The sequence below is a fragment of the Artemia sp. Qi Xiang Cuo genome, chromosome 19 (genome assembly GCF_049724085.1).
Source record: "Artemia sp. Qi Xiang Cuo chromosome 19, ASM4972408v1, whole genome shotgun sequence".
NCBI lineage: Eukaryota > Metazoa > Arthropoda > Branchiopoda > Anostraca > Artemiidae > Artemia > Artemia sp. Qi Xiang Cuo.
This window is the reverse complement of record NC_142812.1, coordinates 6,714,545-6,735,123: the sequence shown is the minus strand read 5'-3', so window position 1 is coordinate 6,735,123 and position 20,579 is coordinate 6,714,545. Positions and strand designations below refer to the sequence as shown.

The 20,579-nt window shown below is 34.0% G+C and overlaps 1 protein-coding gene across 1 annotated transcript in view; it reads right to left on the bottom strand.

The window, feature by feature from the left end:
- Window positions 1-20,579, bottom strand: part of LOC148940437 (NEDD4-binding protein 2-like) — a 179,262-nt gene that overhangs the window by 68,801 nt on the left and 89,882 nt on the right. The window contains exon 8 of the mRNA XM_089104990.1: window positions 20,275-20,483. Within this exon, the coding sequence (XP_088961116.1) occupies window positions 20,275-20,483 (209 nt within the window). The remainder of the gene's footprint in view (window positions 1-20,274; window positions 20,484-20,579) is intronic.

Genomic DNA, 20,579 nt, shown 5'->3' with positions numbered 1-20,579 from the left:
CTAAGGCTAGGTACAGACTAGATTGCTTGGCTTCAATTAATTGACAAGCAAATGTGTTTTTGAATACTCATACCTAAGGCTAGGTTCAGACTAGATTGCTTGGCTTCAATTAATTGACAAGCAAATGTGTTTTTGAATAATCATACCTAAGGCTAGGTTCAGACTAGATTGCTTGGCTTCAATTAATTGACAAGCAAATGTGTTTTTAAATAATCATAACTAAGGCTAGGTTCAGTCTAGATTGCTTGGCTTCAATTGATTGACAAGCAAATGTGTTTTTGAATAATCATACCTAAGTCTAGGTTCAGACTAGATTGCTTGACTTCAATTAATTAACAAGCAAATGTGTTTTTGAATAATCATGACTAAGGCTAGGTTCAGACTAGATTGCTTGGCTTCAATTAATTGACAAGCAAATGTGATTTTGAATAATCATGCCTAAGGCTAGGTTCAGACTAGATTGCTTGTCTTCAATTGATTGACCAGCAAATGTGTTTTTGAATAATCATGCCTAAGGCTAGGTTCAGACAAGATTGCTTGGCTTCAATTGATTGACCAGCAAATGTGTTTTTGAATAATCATGCCTAAGGCTAGGTTCAGACTAGATTGCTTGGCTTCAATTAATTGACAAGCAAATGTGTTTTTGAATAATCATACCTAAGGATAGGTTCAGACTAGATTGCTTGGCTTCAATTTATTGACCAGCAAATATGATTTTGAATAATCATGACTCAGGCTAGGTCCAGACTATAGTGCTTGTCTTCAATTAATTGACAAACAAAAGAGTTTTTATATACTCATGCCAAAGGCTAGGTTCAGACTAGATTGGTTGTCTTCAATAGATTGACAAGAACATCTGTTTTTTAATAATAATGCCTAAGTATAGGTTCAGACTAGATTGCTTGGCTTCAATTGATTGACCAGCAAATGTGTTTTTGAATAATCATGCCTACGGCTAGGTTCAGACGAGATTGCTTGGCTTCAATTGATTGACAAGCAAATGTGTTTTTGAATAATCATACCTAAGGCTAGGTTCAGACTAGATTGCTTGGCTTCAATTAATTGACAAGAAAATGTGTTTTTGAATAATCATACCTAAGGCTAGGTTCTGACTAGATTGCTTGTCTTCAATTGATTGAGACTAAAGTGTGATTTTGAAGAATCATTCCTAAGGCTAGGTTCAGACTAGATTGCTTGGCTTCAATTAATTGAAAAGCAAATGTGATTTTGAATTCTAAGACCTAACGCTATGTTCAGACTAGATTGCTTGACTTCTATTAATTGACAAGCATATGTGATTTTGAATAATCATGCCAAAGGCTAGGTTCAGACTAGATTGCTTGGCTTCAATTAATTGACAAGCAAATGTGTTTTTGAATAATCATACCTAAGGCTAGGTTCAGACTAGATTGCTTGGCTTCAATTAATTGACAAGCAAATGTGTTTTTGAATAATCATACCTAAGGCTAGGTTCAGACTAGATTGCTTGGCTTCAATTAATTGACAAGCAAATGTGTTTTTGAATAATCATACCTAAGGCTAGGTTCAGACTAGATTGCTTGGCTTCAACTAATTGACAAGCAAATGTGTTTTTGAATAATCATACCTAAGGCTAGGTTCAGACTAGATTGCTTGGCTTCAATTAATTGACAAGCAAATGTGTTTTTGAATAATCATACCTAAGGCTAGGTTCAGACTAGATTGCTTGGCTTCAATTAATCGACAAGCAAATGTGTTTTTGAATACTCATACCTAAGGCTAGGTTCAGACTAGATTGCTTGGCTTCAATTAATTGACAAGAAAATGTGTTTTTGAATACTCATACCTAAGGCTAGGTACAGTCTATATTCGTTGACTTCAATTAATTGACCAGCAAATGTGTTTTTGAATAATCATGCCTAAGGATCGGTTCAGTCTAGATTGCTTGACTTTAATTAATTAACAAGAAAATGTGTTTTTGAATAATCATACCTAAGGCAAGGTTCTGACTAGATTGCTTGGCTTCAATTAATTGACAAGAAAATGTGCTTTTGAATAATCATACCTAAGGCTAGGTTCAGACTAGATTGCTTGGCTTCAATTAATTGACAAGCAAATGTGTTTTTGAATAATCATACCTAAGGCTAGGTTCAGACTAGATTGCTTGGCTTCAATTAATTGACAAGCAAATGTGTTTTTGAATAATCATACCTAAGGCTAGGTTCAGACTAGATTGCTTGGCTTCAATTGATTGACCAGAAAATTTGTTTTTGAATAATCATACCTAAGGCTAGGTTCAGACTAGATTGCTTGGCTTCAATTAATTGACAAGCAAATGTGTTTTTGAATAATCATGCCTAAGGCTAGGTTCAGACTAGATTGCTTGTCTTCAATTGATTGACAAGCAAATGTGATTTTGAATAATCATGCCTAATGCTAGGTTCAGACGAGATTGCTTGGCTTCAATTGATTGACCAGCAAATGTGTTTTTGAATAATCATGCCTAAGGCTAGGTTCAGACTAGATTGCTTGACTTCAATTGATTGACCAGCATATGTGTTTTTGAATAATCATTCCTAAGGCTAGGTTCAGACTAGAATGCTTGTCTTCAATTTATTGAAATGCAAATGTGCTTTTGAATACTCATGACTAAGGCTATGTTCTGACTAGAGTGATGGTCTTCAATTTATTTACAAGATACTGAGTTTTTAAATAATAATGACTAAGGCTAGGTTCAGACTAGAATGCTTGACTTCAATTGATTGATAAGAAAATGTGTTTTTGAATAATCATTCCTTAGGCTAGGTTCAGACTAGATTGCTTGGCTTCAATTAATTGACAAGCAAATGTGTTTTTGAATAATCATACCTAAGGCTAGGTTCAGACTAGATTGCTTGGCGTCAATTAATTGACAAGCAAATGTGTATTTGAACCATCATAAAGCTGTCTATGTTCAGACTAGATTGCTTGGCTTCAATTAATTGACAAGCAAATGTGTTTTTGAATAATCATACCTAAGGCTAGGTTCAGACTAGATTGCTTGACTTCAATTAATTGACAAGCAAATGTGTTTTAGAATACTCCTGCCGACGGCTAGGTTCAGTCGAGAGTGCTTGGCTTCAATTAATTGACAAGCAAATGTGTTTTTGAATAATCATACCTAAGGCTAGGTTCAGACTAGATTGCTTGGCTTCAATTAATTGACAAGCAAATGTGTTTTTGAATAATCATACCTAAGGCTAGGTCCAGACTAGATTGCTTGGGTTCAATTAATTGACAAGCAAATGTGTTTTTGAATAATCATGCATAAGGCTAGGTTCAGACTAGATTGCTTGGCTTCATCAATTGATTGACAAGCAAATGTGTTTTTGAATACTCATGCCTTATTCTAGGTTCAGACTAGATTGCTTGACTTCAATTTATTGACAATCAAATTTGTTTTTCAATAATCATGCCTAAGGCTAGGTTCAGACTAGATTGCTTGGGTTCAATTAATTGACAAGCAAATGTGTTTTTGAATAATCATACCTAAGGCTAGGTTCAGACTAGATTGCTTGGTTTCAATTAATTGACAAGCAAATGTGTTTTTGAATAATCATACCTAAGGCTAGGTTCAGACTAGATTGCTTGGCTTCAATTAATTGACAAGCAACTGTGTTTTTGAATAATCATACCTAAGGCTAGGTTCAGACTAGATTGCTTGGCTTCAATTAATTGACAAGCAAATGTGTTTTTGAATAATCATACCTAAGGCTAGGTTCAGACTAGATTGCTTGGCGTCAATTAATTGAAAAGCAAATGTGTTTTTGAATAATCATGCCTCAGTATTGTTTAATTCTATATTGCTTGGCTTCAATTAATTGACAAGCAAATGTGTTTTTGAATAATCATGCCTAAGGCTAGGTTCAGACTAGATTGCTTGTCTTCAATTAATTGACAAGCAAATGTGTTTTTGAATAATCATGCCTAAGGCTAGGTCCAGACTAGATTGCTTGGCTTCAATTAATTGACAAGCAAATGTGTTTTTGAATAATCATACCTAAGGCTAGGTTCAGACTAGAATGCTTGGCTTCAATTAATTGACAAGCAAATGTGTTTTTGAATAATAATAACTAAGGCTAGGTTCAGACTAGATTGCTTGGCTTCAATTAATTGACAAGCAAATGTGTTTTTGAATAATCATACCTAAGGCTAGGTTCAGACTAGATTGCTTGGCTTCAATTAATTGACAAGCAAATGTGTTTTTGAATAATCATACCTAAGGCTAGGTTCAGACTAGATTGCTTGGCTTCAATTAATTGACAAGCAAATGTGTTTTTGAATAATCATACCTAAGGCTAGGTTCAGACTAGATTGCTTGGCTTCAATTAATTGACAAGCAAAAGTGAATATGAATAATCCTAACTAAGGCAAGGTTCAGACTAGATTGCTAGGCTTCAATTAATTGACAAGCAAATGTGTTTTTGAATAATCATGCCTAAGGCTAGGTTCAGACTAGATTGCTTGGCTTCAATTAATTGACAAGCAAATGTGTTTTTGAATAATCATGCCTAAGGCTAGGTTCAGACTAGATTGCTTGGCTTCAAGTGATTGACCAGCAAATGTGTTTTTGAATAATCATTCCGAATGCTAGGTTCAGACTAGATTGCTTGTCTTCAATTGATTGACCAGCAAATATGTTTTTGAATACTCATAACTAAGGCTATGTCCATACTAGATTGATTGTCTTCAATTAATTGAAAAGAAAATGTGATTGTGAATAATAATGACTAAGACTAGGTTCTGACTAGATTGCGTGGCTTCAATTTATTGACCAGCAAAGGTGATTTTGAATAATCATGCCTAAGGCTAGGTTAAGACTTTTTTGCTTGGCTTCAATTAATTGACAAGCAAATGTGTTTTTGAATAATCATACCTAAGGCTAGGTTCAGACTAGATTGCTTGGCTTCAATTAATTGACAAGCAAATATGTTTTTGAATAATCATACCTAAGGCTAGGTTCAGACTAGATTGCTTGGCTTCAATTAATTGACAAGCAAATCTGTTTTTGAATAATCATAACTAAGGCTAGGTTCAGACGAGATTGCTTGGCTTCAATTAATTGACAACAAAATGAGTTTTTGAATACTCATGCCTAAGGCGAGGTTCAGACGAGATTGCTTGGCTTCAATTAATTGACAAGAAAATATGCTTTTGAATACTCATGACAAAGGCTAGGTCCACACTAGATTGATTGGCTACAAAAAATATACAAGCAAATGTGTTTTTGAATAATCATGCCTAAGGCTAGGTTCAGACTAGATTGCTTGGCTTCAATTGATTGACCAGCAAATGTGTTTTTGAATAATCATTCCTAAGGCTAGGTTCAGACTAGATTGCTTGGCTTCAATTGATTGACCAGCAAATGTGCTTTTGAATAATCATAACTAAGGCTAGGTCCAGACTAGATTGCTTGTCTTCAATAAATTGACAAGCAATTGTGTTTTTAAATATTCATGCCTCAGGCTAGTTTCAGACTAGAATGCTTTGCTTAAATTGATTGACAAGCACATGTGTTTTTGAATAATCATGCCTAAGGCTAGGTTCACACTAGATTGCTTGACTTCAATTAATTGACAAGCAAATGTGTTTTTGAATAATCATACCTAAGGCAAGGTTCAGACTAGATTGCTTGTCTTCAATTAATTGATCAGCAAATGTGCTTTTGAATAATCATACCTAAGGCTAGGTTCAGACTAGATTGCTTGGCTTCAATTAATTGACAAGCAAATGTGTTTTTGAATAATCATACCTAAGGCTAGGTTCAGACTAGATTGCTTGGCTTCAATTAATTGACAAGCAAATGTGTTTTTAAATAATCATACCTAAGGCTAGGTTCTGACTAGATTGCTTGGCTTCAATTAATTGACAAGCAAATGTGTTTTTGAATAATCATACCTAAGGCTAGGTTCAGACTAGATTTATTGGCTTCAATTAATTGACAATCAAATGTGTTTTTTAATAATCATACCTAAGGCTAGGTTCAGACTAGATTGCTTGGCTTCAATTAATTGACAAGCAAATGTGCTTTTGAATAATCATACCTAAGGCTAGGTTCAGACTAGATTGCTTGGCTTCAATTAATTGACAAGCAAATGTGTTTTTGAATAATCATACCTAAGACTAGGTTCAGACTAGATTGCTTGGCTTCAATTTATTGACCAGAAAATGTGTTTTTGAATAATCATACCTAAGGCTAGGTTCAGACTAGATTGCTTGACTTCAATTAATTGACAAGCAAATGTGTTTTTGAATACTCATGACTAAGGCTAGGTTCAGACTAGATTGCTTGGCTTCAATTAATTGACAAGCAAATGTGTTTTTGAATAATCATACCTAAGGCTAGGTTCAGACTAGATTGCTTGGCTTCAATTAATTGACAAGCAAATGTGTTTTTGAATAATCATACCTAAGGCTAGGTTCAGACTAGATTGCTTGGCTTCAATTAATTGACAAGCAAATGTGTTTTTGAATAATCATACCTAAGGCTAGGTTCAGACTAGATTGCTTGGATTCAATTAATTGACAAGCAAAGGTGCTTTTGAATACTCCTAACGACGGCTAGGTTCATACTAGATAGCTTGAATTCAATTAATTGACAAAATAATGTCTTTTTAAATACTCATACCGAAGGCTAGGTTCAGACTAGATTGCTTGGCTTCAATTAATTGACAAGAAAATGTGTTTTTGAATAATCATACCTCAGGCTAGGTTCAGACTAGATTGCTTGGCTTCAATTAATTGACAATCAAATGTGTTTTTGAATTATCATACCTAAGGCTAGGTTCAGACTAGATTGGTTGGCTTCAATTAATTGACAAGCAAATGTGTTTTTGAATAATCATGCCTAAGGCTAGGTTCAGACTAGATTGCTTGGCTTCAATTAATTGACAAGCAAATGTGTTTTTGAATAATCATGCCTAAGGCTAGGTTCTGACTAGATTGCTTGGCTTCACGTGAGTGACAAGCACATGTGTTTTTGAATAATCATACCTAAGGCTAGGTTCAGACTAGATTGCTTGGCTTCAATTGATTGACCAGCAAATGTGTTTTTGAATAATCATACCTAAGGCTAGGTTCAGACTAGATTGCTTGGCTTCAATTGATTAACCAGCAAATGTGTTTTTGAATAATCATTCCTCAGGCTAGGTTCAGACTAGATTGCTTGGCTTCAATTGATTGACCAGCAAATGTGTTTTTGAATAATCATACCTAAGGCTAGGTTCAGACTAGATTGCTTGGCTTCAATTAATTGACAAGCAAATGTGTTTTTGAATAATCATAACTAAGGCTAGGTTCAGACTAGATTGCTTGGCTTCAATTAATTGACAAGCAAATGTGTTTGTGAATAATCATACCTAAGGCAAGGTTCAGACTAGATTTCTTGGCTTCAATTAATTGACAAGCAAATTTGTTTTTGAATAATCATACCTAAGGCTAGGTTCAGACTAGATTGCTTGGCTTCAATTAATTGACAAGCAAATGTGTTTTTGAATAATCATACCTAAGGCTAGGTTCAGACTAGATTGCTTGGCTTCAATTAATTGACAAGCAAATGTGTTTTTGAATAATCATACCTAAGGCTAGGTTCAGACTAGATTGCTTGGCTTCAATTAATTGACAAGCAAATGTGTTTTTGAATAATCATACCTAAGGCTAGGTCCAGACTAGATTGCTTGGCTTCAATTAATTGACAAGCAAATGTGTTTTTGAATAATCATGCCTAAGGCTAGGTTCAGACTAGATTGCTTGGCTTCAATTAATTGACAAGCAAATGTGTTTTTGAATAATCATACCTATGGCTAGGGTCAGACTCGCTTGCTTGGCTTCAATTGATTGACCAGCAAATGTGTTTTTGAATAATCATACCTAAGGCTAGGTTCAGACTAGATTGCTTGGCTTCAATTAATTGACAAGCAAATGTGTTTTTGAATAATCATACCTAAGGCTAGGTTCAGACTAGATTGCTTGGCTTCAATTAATTGACAAGCAAATGTGTTTTTGAATAATCATGCCTAAGGCTAGGTTCAGACTAGATTGCTTGGCTTCAATTAATTGACAAGCAAATGTGTTTTTGAATAATCATACATAAGTCTAGGTTCAGACTAGATTGCTTGACTTCAATTAATTGACAAGAAAATGTGTTTTTGAATAATCATAACTAAGGCTAGGTACAGACTATATTGATTGACTTCAATTAATTGACAAGCTAATGTGTTTTTGAATAATCATGCCTAATGCTATGATCAGACTAGAGTGCTTGACTTTAATTAATTAACAAGCAACTGTGTTTTTGACCAATCATACATAAGGAAAGGTTCAGACTAGATTGCTTGGCTTCAATTAATTGACAAGAAAATGTGCTTTTGAATAATCATAACTAAGGCTAGGTTCAGACTAGATTGCTTGGCTTCAATTAATTGACAAGCAAATGTGTTTTTGAATAATCATACCTAAGGCTAGGTTCAGACTAGATTGCTTGGCTTCAATTAATTGACAAGCAAATGTGTTTTTGAATAATCATGCCTAAGGCTAGGTTCAGACTAGATTGCTTGGCTTCAATTAATTGACAAGCAAATGTGTTTTTGAATAATCATACCTAAGGCTAGGTTCAGACTAGATTGCTTGGCTTCAATTAATTGACAAGCAAATGTGTTTTTGAATAATCATACCTAAGGCTAGGTTCAGACTATATTGCTTGACTTCAATTAATTGACAAGCAATTGTGTTTTTGAGTACTAATAACTACGTAGTGTTACAGTCTATTGATCGATTATTCTCTTAATTGTCAATATCCGGTGTTTTTGAATAATCATAAATCAGTATATGTTCAGACTAGATTGATTGGCTTCAATTAATTGACAAGCAAATGTGCTTTTGAATAATCATACCTAAGGCTAGGTTCAGACTAGATTGCTTGGCTTCAATTAATTGACAAGCAAATGTGTTTTTGAATAATCATACCTAAGGCTAGGTTCAGACTAGATTGCTTGTCTTCAATTGATTGATCAGCAAATGTGTTTTTGAATAATCATGCCTAAGGCTAGGTTCAGACTAGATTGCTTGGCTTCAATTGATTGACCAGCAAATGTGTTTTTGAATAATCATTCCTAAGGCTAGGTTCAGACTAGATTGCTTGGCTTCAATTGATTGATCAGCAAATGTGTTTTTGAATAATCATTCCTACTTCTAGGTTCACACTAGATATATTGGATTAATTATATTGAGAAGCAAAGGTGATTTTGAATAATCAAGCCTTAGGCTAGGTTCAGACTAGATTGATTGGCTTCAATTGATTGACCAGCAAATGTGTTTTTGAATAATCATGCCTAAGGCTAGGTTCAGACTAGATTGCTTGGCTTCAATTAATTGACAAGCAAATGTGTTTTTAAATAATCATACCTAAGTCTAGGTTCAGACTAGATTGCGTGGCTTCAATTTATTTACAAGCAAATGTGTTTTTGAATAATCATTCCTTAGGCTAGGTTCAGACTAGATTGCTTGGCTTCAATTAATTGACAAGCAAATGTGTTTTTGAATAATCATGCCTAAGGCTAGGTTCAGACTAGATTGCTTGGCTTCAATTAATTGACAAGCAAATGTGTTTTTGAATAATCATACCTAAGGCTAGGTTCAGACTAGATTGCTTGGCTTCAATTAATTGACAAGAAAATGTGTTTTTGAATAATCATTCCTAAGGCTAGGTTCAGACTAGATTGCTTGACTTCAATTAATTGACAAGCAAATGTGTTTTTGAATAATCATGCCTAAGGCTAGGTTCAGACTAGATTGCTTGGCTTCAATTGATTGATCAGCAAATGTGTTTTTGAATAATCATGCCTAAGGCTAGGTTCAGACTAGATTGCTTGGCTTCAATTAATTGACAAGCAAATGTGTTTTTGAATATTCATGCCTAAGGCTAGGTACAGACTAGATTGCTTGGCTTCAATTAATTGACAAGCAAATGTGTTTTTGAATAATCATTCCTAAGGATAGGTTCAGACTAGAGTGCTTTACTTCATTTAATTGACAAGCACATGTGTTTGTTAATACTCATACCTAAGGCTAGGTTCAGACTTGATTGCTTGACTTCAATTAATTGACAAGAAAATTTGCTTTTGAATAATCATGCATAAGGCTAGGTTCAGTATAGATAGCTAGAATTAAATTAATTTACAAGCAAATGTGTTTTTGAATACTCATAACAAAGGCTAGGTCCAGACTAGATTGCTTTGCTTCAATTAATTGACAAACACATGTGAGTTTGAATAATAATTCCTAAGTCTAGGTTCAGACTAGAAAGCTTGGCTTCAATTGATTGAAAAGCAAATGTGTTTTTGAATCATCATGCCTAAGTCTAGGTTCAGACTAGATTGCTTGGCTTCAATTAATTGACAAGCAAATGTGTTTTTGAATAATCTTACCTAAGGCTAGGTTCAGACTAGATTTCTTGGCTTCAATTAATTGACAAGCAATTGTGTTTTTGCATACTCTTGCCTTTTGCTAGGTTCAGTCTAGAGTGCTTGGCTTCAATTAATTGACAAGCACATGTGTTTTTGAATAATCATACCTAAGGCTAGGTTCAGACTAGATTGCTTGGCTTCAATTAATTGACAAGCAAATGTGTTTTTGAATAATCATACCTAAGGCTAGGTTCAGACTAGATTGCTTGGCTTCAATTAATTAACAAGCAAATGTGTTTTTGAATAATCATACCTAAGGCTAGGTACAGACTAGATTGCTTGGCTTCAATTAATTGACAAGCAAATGTGTTTTAGAATAATCATACCTAAGTCTCGGTTCAGACTAGAGTGCTTGGATTCAATTGATTGACCAGCAAATGTGTTTTTGAATAATCATGCCTAAGTCTAGGTTCAGTCTAGATTTCTAGGCTTCTATTTATTTACAATCCAATGTGTTTTTGAATAATCATTAATAAGGATAGGTTCAGACTAGATTGCTTGGCTTCAATTGATTGAACAGAAAATGTGTTTTTGAATTATCATGCCTAAGGCTAGGTTCAGACTAGATTGCTTGGCTTCAATTGATTGACCAGCTAATATGTTTTTGAATACTCATGACTAAGGCTAGGTTCAGACTAGATTGCTTGTCTTCAATTAATTGAAAAACAAATGTGTTTTTAAATAATAATGCCTAAGAATAGGTTCAGACTAGATTGCTTGGCTTCAATTTATTGAAAATCACTTGTGTTTTTGAATAATCATGCCTCAGGCTAGGTTCAGACTATAATGATTGGCTTCAATTGATTGACCAGCAAATGTGTTTTTGAATAATCATGACTAAGGCTAGGTTCAGACTAGAACGCTTGGCTTTAATGACGTGACAAGAAACTGTGTTTTTGAACAATAATACCTAATGCAAGGTTCAGACTAGATTGCTTGTCTTCAATTAATAGATCAGATCCGTTGCTTTAGATTAATATTAACTAAGGATAGGATAAGAATCTATATAGAGGCTGCTATTAATTGACAAGCAAATGTGTTTTTGAATAATCATACCTAAGGCTAGGTTCAGACTAGATTGCTTGGCTTCAATTAATTGACAAGCAAATGTGTTTTTGAATAATCATGCCTAAGGCTAGGTTCAGACTAGATTGCTTGGCTTCAACTGATTGAGCAGCAAATATGTTTTTGAATACTCATGACTAAGGCTAGGTCCAGACAAGAAGGCTTGTCTTCAATTAATTGACAAACAAATGTGTTTTTAAATAATAATGCCTAAGACTAGGTTCAGACTAGAATGCTAGGATTCAATTTATTGATAAGCAAATGTGTTTTTGAATAATAATGACTAAGTCTAGGTTCAGAATAGATTGCTTGTCTTCAATTAATTGACAATCAAATATGATTTTGAATAATCATGACTAAGGCTAGGTCCAGACTAGATTGCTTGTCTTCAATTTATTGACAAGAACATGTGATTTTGAATAATATTGCATAAGGCTAGGTTCAGACTAGATTTCTTGGCTTCAAGTTATTGACAAGCAAATGTGTTTTTAAATAATCATGCCTAAGGCTAGGTTAAGACTAGAGTGCTTGGCTTCAATTAATTGACAAGAAAATGTGTTTTTGAATAATCATACATAAGGCTAGGTTCAGACTAGATTGCTTGGCTTCAATTAATTGACAAGCAAATGTTTTTTTGAATAATAATGCCTAAGGCTAGGTTCAGACTAGATTGCTTGGCTTCAATTAATTGACAAGCAAATGTGCTTTTGAATAATAATACCTAAGGCTAGGTTCAGACTATATTGCTTGGCTTCAATTAATCAACAAGCAAATGTGTTTTTGAATAATCATAACTAAGGCTAGGTTCAGACTAGATTGCTTGGCTTCAATTAATTGACAAACAAATGTGTTTTTGAATAATCATACCTAAGGCAAGGTACAGACGATATTGCTTGACTTCAATTAATTGACAAGCAAATGTGAGTTTGAATAATCATGCCTAAGGATAGGTTCAGACTAGATTGCTTGACTTTAATTAATTAACAAGCAAATGTGTTGTTGACTAATCATGCCTAAGGCTAGGTTCAGACTAGATTGCTTGGCTTCAATTGATTGACCAGCAAATGTGTTTTGAATAATCATGCCTAAGGTTCAGACTAGATTGCTTGGCTTCAATTAATTGACAAGCAAATGTGTTTTTGAATAATCATGCCTAAGGCTAGGTTCAGACTAGATTGCTTGGCTTCAATTAATTGACAAGCAAATGTGTTTTTGAATAATCATACCTAAGGCTAGGTTCAGACTATATTGCTTGGCTTCAATTAATTGACAAGCAAATGTGTTTTTGAATAATCATACCTAAGGCTAGGTTCAGACTAGATTGCTTGGCTTCAATTAATTGACAAGCAAATGTGTTGTTGAATAATCATACCTAAGGCTAGGTTCAGACTAGATTGCTTGGCTTCAAGTGATTGACCAGCAAATGTGTTTTTGAATAATCATGCCTAAGGCTAGGTTCAGACTAGATTGCTTGTCTTCAATTAATTGACCAGAAAATATGATTTTGAATAATCATGACTAAGGCTAGGTCCAGACTAGATTGCTTGTCTTCAATTAATTTACAAGCAAATGTGTTTTTGAATAATCATGCCTAAGGCTAGGTTCAGACTAGAATGCGTGGCTTCACTTTATTGATAAGAAAATGTGTTTTTGTATACTCATGCCTAAGGCTAGGTTCAGACTAGAGTGCTTGGCTTCAAGTGATTGACCAGCAAATATGCTTTTGAATACTCATGACGTAGGCTATGTCCAGACTAGATTGCTGGGCTTCTATTTATTGAGAAGCAAAGGTGTTTGTGTATAATCATGCCTAAGGCTAGGTTCAGACTAGAATGCTTGTCTTCAATTGATTGATAAGAAAAGGTGTTTTTGAATAATCATGCCTAAGGCTAGGTTCAGACTAGATGGCTTGGCTTCAATTAATTGACAAGCAAATGTGTTTTTGAATAATCATACCTAAGGCTAGGTTCAGACTAGATTGCTTGGCTTCAATTGATTGACCAGCAAATGTGTTTTTGAATAATCATTCCTATGGCTAGGTTCAGACTAGATTGCTTGGCTTAAATTGATTGACCAGCAAATGTGTTTTTGAATACTCATGACTAAGGCTAGGTCCATACGAGATTGCTTGTCTTCAATTTATTGACAAGCTCAGGTGTTTTTGAATAATAATGACTAAGGCTAGGTACAGACTAGAATGGTTGGCTTCAATTGATTGACAAGCAAATGTGTTTTTGAATACTCATTACAAAGGCTAGGTTCTGACTAGAGTGCTTGTATTCTATTGATTGACAAGCAAATATGTTTTTGAATACTCATCACTAAGGCTAGGTTCAGTCTAGATAGCTTGTATACAAGTAATATACAAACAAATTTGATTTTATATATTAATTCCTCAGGCTAGGTTCAGACTCGAATGCTTGGCTTCAATTTATTGACAAGCACATGTGTTTTTGAATAATCATTCCTAAGGCTACGTTCAGACTAGATTGCTTGGCTTCAATTTATTGACAAGCAAATGTGTTTTTGAATAATCATGCCTAAGGCTAGGTTCAGACTAGATTGCTTGGCTTCAATTAATTGACAAGCAAATGTGTTTTTGAATAATCATGCCTAAGTCTAGGAACAGACTAGATTGCTTGGCTTCAATTGATTGACAAGCAAATGTGATTTTGAATAATCATTCCTAAGGCTAGGTTCAGACTAGATTGCTTGGCTTCAATTGATTGACAAGCAAATGTGTTTTTGAATAATCATAACTAAGGCTAGGTTCAGACAAGATTGCTTGGCTTCAATTAATTGACAAGCAAATGTGTTTTTGAATAATCATACATAAGGCTACGTTCAGACAATAGTGATTGAATTAATTAGATTGAAAAGCAAATGTGTTTTTGAAAAATCATGCCTAAGGCTAGGATCAGACTAGATCGCTTGACTTTAATTAATTTACAAGCAAATGTGTTTTTGAATAATCATGCCTAATGCTAGGTTCAGACTAGATTGCTTGGCTTCAATTGATTGACAAGAACCTGTGCTTTTGAATAATCATACCTAAGGCAAGGTTCAGACTATATTGGTTGGCTTCAATTAATTGAAAAGAAAATGTGTTTTTGAATAATCATGCCTAAGGATAGGTTCAGACTAGATTGCTTGACTTCAATTAATTGACAAGCACATGTGTTTTTGAATAATCATTCATAAGGCTAGGTTCAGACTAGATTGCTTGGCTTCAATTAATTGACAAGCAAATGTGTTTTTGAATAATCATAACTAAGGCTAGGTTCAGACTAGATTGCTTGGCTTCAATTAATTGACAAGCAAATGTGTTTTTGAATAATCATACCTAAGGCTAGGTTCAGACTAGATTGCTTGGCTTCAATTAATTGACAAGCAAATGTGTTTTTGAACAATCATGCCTAAGGCTAGGTTCAGACGAGAGTGCTTGGATTAAATTGATTGACAAGAAACTTAGATTAAGCCATCTCAGACCTAAGGCTAGGTTCAGAATAGATTTCTTGGATTCAATTAATTGACAAGCAAATGTGTTTTTGAATAATCATACCTAAGGCTAGGTTCAGACTAGATTGCTTGGCTTCAATTAATTGACAAGCAAATGTGTTTTTGAATAATCATACCTAAGGCTAGGTTCTGACTAGATTGCTTGGCTTCAATTAATTGACAAGCAAATCTGTTTTTGAATAATCATAACTAAGGCTAGGTTCAGACTAGATTGCTTGGCTTCAATTAATTGACAAGCAAATGTGTTTTTGAATAATCATACCTAAGGCTAGGTTCAGACTAGAGTGCTTGGCTTCAATTAATTGACAAGCAAATGTGTTTTTGAATAATCATACCTAAGGCTAGGTTCAGACTAGATTGCTTGGCTTCAATTAATTGACAAGCAAATGTGTTTTTGAATACTCATACCTAAGGCTAGGTTCAGACTAGATTGATTGGCTTCAATTAATTGACAAGCAAATGTGTTTTTGAATAATCATACCTAAGGCTAGGTTCAGACTAGATTGCTTGGCTTCAATTAATTGACAAGCAAATGTGTTTTTGAATAATCATACCTAAGGCTAGGTACAGACTATATTGCTTGGCTTCAATTAATTGACAAGCAAATGTGTTTTTGAATAATCATACCTAAGGCAAGGTTCAGACTAGATTGCTTGGCTTCAATTAATTGACAAGCAAATGTGTTTTTGAATAATCATACCTAAGGCTAGGTTCAGACTAGATTGCTTGGCTTCAATTAATTGACAAGCAAATGTGTTTTTGAATAATCATACCTAAGGCTAGGTTCAGACTAGATTGCTTGGCTTCAATTAATTGACAAGCAAATGTGTTTTTGAATAATCATACCTAAGGCAAGGTTCAGACTATATTGCTTGGCTTCAATTGATTGACGAGCAAATGTGTTTTTGAATAATCATGCCTAAGGCTAGGTTCAGACTAGATTGCTTGACTTCAATAAATTGACCTGAAAATGTAATTTTGAATACTCATGCCTAAGGCTAGGTACAGACTATATGGGTTGGTTTCAATTGATTGACCAGAAAATGTGTTTTTGAATACTCATTCCTAAGGCTCTGTTCAGACTAGATTGCTTGTCTTCACTTAATTAACAAGAAAATGTGTTATTGAATAATCATGCCTAATGCTAGGTACAGTCTATATTGATTGTCTGCAATTGATTGATAAGAAACTGTGATTTTGAATAATCATTCCTAAGGCTAGGTTCAGACTAGATTGCTTGTCTTCAATTAATTAACAAGAAAATGTGTTTTTGAATAATCATGCCTAAGGCTAGGTACAGACTATATTGATTGGCTTCAATTCATTGACCATAACATGTGTTTTTTAATAATCATTCCTTTGGATAGGTTCAGACTAGATTGCTTGACTTAAATTTATTAAAAAGAAAATGTGTTTTTGAACACTCATACCTAAGGCTAGTTTCAGACTATATTGCTTGTTTTCAATTTATTGACAAGAAAATGTGTTTTTGAATAATCATTCCTAAGGCTAGGTTCAGACTAGATTGCTTGTCTTCAATTTATTAACAAGCAAATGTGTTTTTGAATAATCATTCCTAAGGCTAGGTTCAGACTAGATTGCTTGGCTTCAATTAATTGACAAGCAAATGTGTTTTTGAATAATCATGCCTAAGGCTAGGTTCAGACTAGATTGCTTGGCTTCAATTAATTGACAAGCAAATGTGTTTTTGAATAATCATGCCTAAGGCTAGGTTCAGACTAGATTGCTTGTCTTCAATTTATTGACAAGCAAATGTGTTTTTGAATAATCATACCTAAGGATAGGTTCAGACAATATTGCTTTTCTTCAATTTATTGACCAGAAAATGTGTGTTTGAATAATCATTCCTAAGGCTAGTTTCACACTATATCGCTTGTCTTCAATTTATTGACAAGCAATTGTGTTTTTGAATAATCTTGCCTCAGGCTAGGTTCAGACTATATTGCTTGGCTTCAATTTATTGATAAGAAAATGTGATTTTGTATAATCATGCATTAGGCTAGGTTCAGACTAGATTGCTTGGCTTCACTTGATTGACCAGAAAATGTGTTTTTGAAGAATCATACCTTAGGCTAGGTACAGACTATATTTCGTGGTTTCAATTGATTGACCAGCAAATGTGCTTTTGAATAATCATGCCTAAGGCTAGGTTCACACTAGATTGCTTGCCTTCAATTAATTGACAAGCAAATGTGTTTTTGAACAATCATGCCTAAGGCTAGGTACAGACTATATTGCTTGGTTTCAATTTATTGATAATAAAATGTGAGTTTGAATAATCAATCCTTATGCTAGGTTCAGAATAGATCGCTTGTCTTCAATTTATTAACAAGCAAATGTGTTTTTGAATAATAATGCCTAAGGCTAGGTTCTGACTAGATTGCTTGTCTTCAATTGATTGATCAGAAAATGTGTTTTTGAATAACCATTCCTTAGTCTAGGTTCAGACTAGATTGCTTGGCTTCAATTGATTGACAAGCAAATGTGTTTTTGAATAATCATGCCTAAGGCTAGGTTCAGACTAGATTGCTTGACTTCAATTAATTAACAAGCAAATGTGTTTTTGTATAATCATGCCGAAGGCTAGGTTCAGACTCTATTGCTTGACTTCAATTAAGGGACCAGAAAATGTGTTTTTGAATAATCATGCCTAAGGCTAGGTTCAGACTATATTGCTTGGCTTAAATTAATTGACAAGCTAATGTGTTTTTGAATAATCATGCCTAAGGCTAGGTTCAGACTATAGTGCTTGTTTTCAATTGATTGACAAGAAAATGTGTTTTTGATTAATCATTCCTTTGGATAGGTTCAGACTCGATGCTTGTCTTCAAATTATTGACAAGCACTTGAGTGTTTTAACCATAATTCCTAAGTCTAGGTTCAGACTATATTGCTTGTCTTCAATTTATTGATCAGCAAATGTGTTTTTGAATAATCATGCCTAAGGCTAGGTTCAGACTAGATTGCTTGACTTCAATTAATTGACAAGCAAATGTGTTTTGAATAATCATGCCTAAGGCTAGGTTAAGACTAGATTGCTTGGATTCAATTGATTGACCAGCAAATGTGTTTTTGAATAATCATGCCTAAGGCTAGGTTCAGACTAGATTGCTTGACTTTAATTAATTGACAAGCAAATGTGTTTTTGAATAATCATGCCTAAGGCAAGGTTCAGACTAGATTGCTTGGCTTCAATTGATTGACCAGCAAATTTGTTTTTGAATAATCATCCCTAAGGCTAGGTTCAGACTAGAGTGCTTGGCTTCAATTGATTGACCAGCAAATGTGCTTTTGAACAATCATTCCTAAGGCTAGGTTCAGACTAGATTGCTTGGCTTCAATTGATTGACAAGCAAATGTGCTTTTGAATAATCATGCCTAAGGATAGGTTCAGACAGAGTCAAACTTCACTTCAGCAGCCAGATTTTACATTGCCTGATGAAAAAAAAACTGAATAAACGTGTAAAAAACGTCACCTGACGTTTTTGGATTAGAGCTAAAAACTTCTAAGACATTATGGATAATTGCTTTTTATATGACTTTTATTCCGTCATTTCAGCTGAAGAAGTGTTTCCTTCGTTTCTATGTTTGCTTGCCTCAGTTGAACCATCAGTATAGCCATGTGACTCACTTGATTCACACGGGACGCGTGTTTTCAAATAAAGGCGGAACAATAATAAACGCAAATTTTACATATCTTTCTGTCCTATCAATACAGTGTTGATTTTTATAACTTTCTTAAAGCAAAATCACAGATTTTAAAATCTCGAAAAAGAGGGAAGGATAGAGAAGTTTGCGGGAGGGCAACTGCGTTAGAAAGAGAACTTAAAACATGACGGCAGTGGTTTTGTCCCCAGAGTATAACCATTATAATACTTATACTGTCAGAGAGTTTATTTACCTACTTTTAAGCCTTCGTGGTGCCGAACTGTAATTTAGGAGTGGCACTGCTCAAAAGTAACCAAACAAAATAGTTTGAAATCTTAGTTTGAAAAAAGGAAAAATTAAATAACGCAATGCTAATTGCTAAGTCCAAAATAGCGTGTCTTTACTGCAAGAACCCATAATCTATGTGCTTTACACTTACGGATATACACTTACGAAATATTAGGAATAGTCATATAAACTGTGACGATTGACGTTATAAAAATAAACTAATACAGTTAAAATAGAGTTCTTAACACCATAGTATAGGACGCTAATATATCTCTTTCGTACAGTTATAACGATCTTTAGTACTCTACGTCAAGGCCAATTTTTTATATTTTTTGCGCCTTTTAATTTCTTATTTTAGTTTATGCATACTCTTACTTATCAGTTTCTGCACTTTTTAAGCTTTAAGTTCGTTTTACACTTTTATTAAAAATTATGTCTATGCCGTTATGAACAAAATGGTGTACCTGAAAGATGCTACTGAAAAATTTACCAATATTTTCTCTTTTAAATTTTTTAAACGACAATACGTTTTCAAATTACCAACTGAATCCAATATGCACTGCAAGATTAAAAAGTAAGTGTAAAGTAGATATAGAGAATGTGGGGAGGTACGCGCGTGTAGCCATGCAGCACAGAGAGATATTTTTGAAGGGCGGGACAAGAAAAGAATATTGAAAGTTATTTTATATGCTTGAAGCATTTTTTTTTTTTTTGTAGCCATGATCTATGTAGATTTAATACATTTAAAATATATTGACTATCAATCAATCAGTTATTATTATTATATAAGTTATTTTTATATACCCTGTTATGTGTTTTAGTATCATGTGGCAGTATTACAGTGGAATACTTCACTTAATAAGTTTTGACGCAGTAGGTTTTAGACTTTTACAGAGATAAAAGGAGGCGAAACCCAAACTCTTGTTTGTAGTGATTTTTCTTTGTTTCAAGCATGATTTGCATATTCAATTTAAGCATTAATCTTTTTAAGATTTATTTATTCATTTATATTAGGACTTGTTGTATGTTTTTTTGCGAAGATTATTTTTTTAATTTCTGTTCGTTTTGCGTTTCATTTGTTCTTTAACAGTAATTTCTGGTCGTTTTGAGTTTGAATTTTAACAGGTATTTGTATCTGTTGATCCTTTTAACAGGTATTTGTATCTGTTGATCCTGTTATGGCCTTTACTTTTCTTTGAAAAACTTCTTTTTCGCAAAGTTTTCTTTAAAATTAATTAGATAATATACAAACCTTGATTAGAATTACAAACAGTGGAGGCAAACATGGTAACCAACTGCTTTGCAAAATCTTTGGGCATTACCAGTGGTACCATTTCTTCTTCTTCTTTTTCTAGTACACAAGGAGCCTCTGAAGGAAAATTATTCTCATCTAGAAGAGGAGCCTCTTGCTGCATTGGCGGTTCGTCCACAGGCTGAGGTATTTCTAAGCCCTTTCGGCACCTAAAGTATTAATTTTAAAAAAGTTAATATCCTGTAAGTTAATAGGCAAAAAAAGCTAAGCAAAATAATCAAATTTAGACCTATATCGAAACTTTT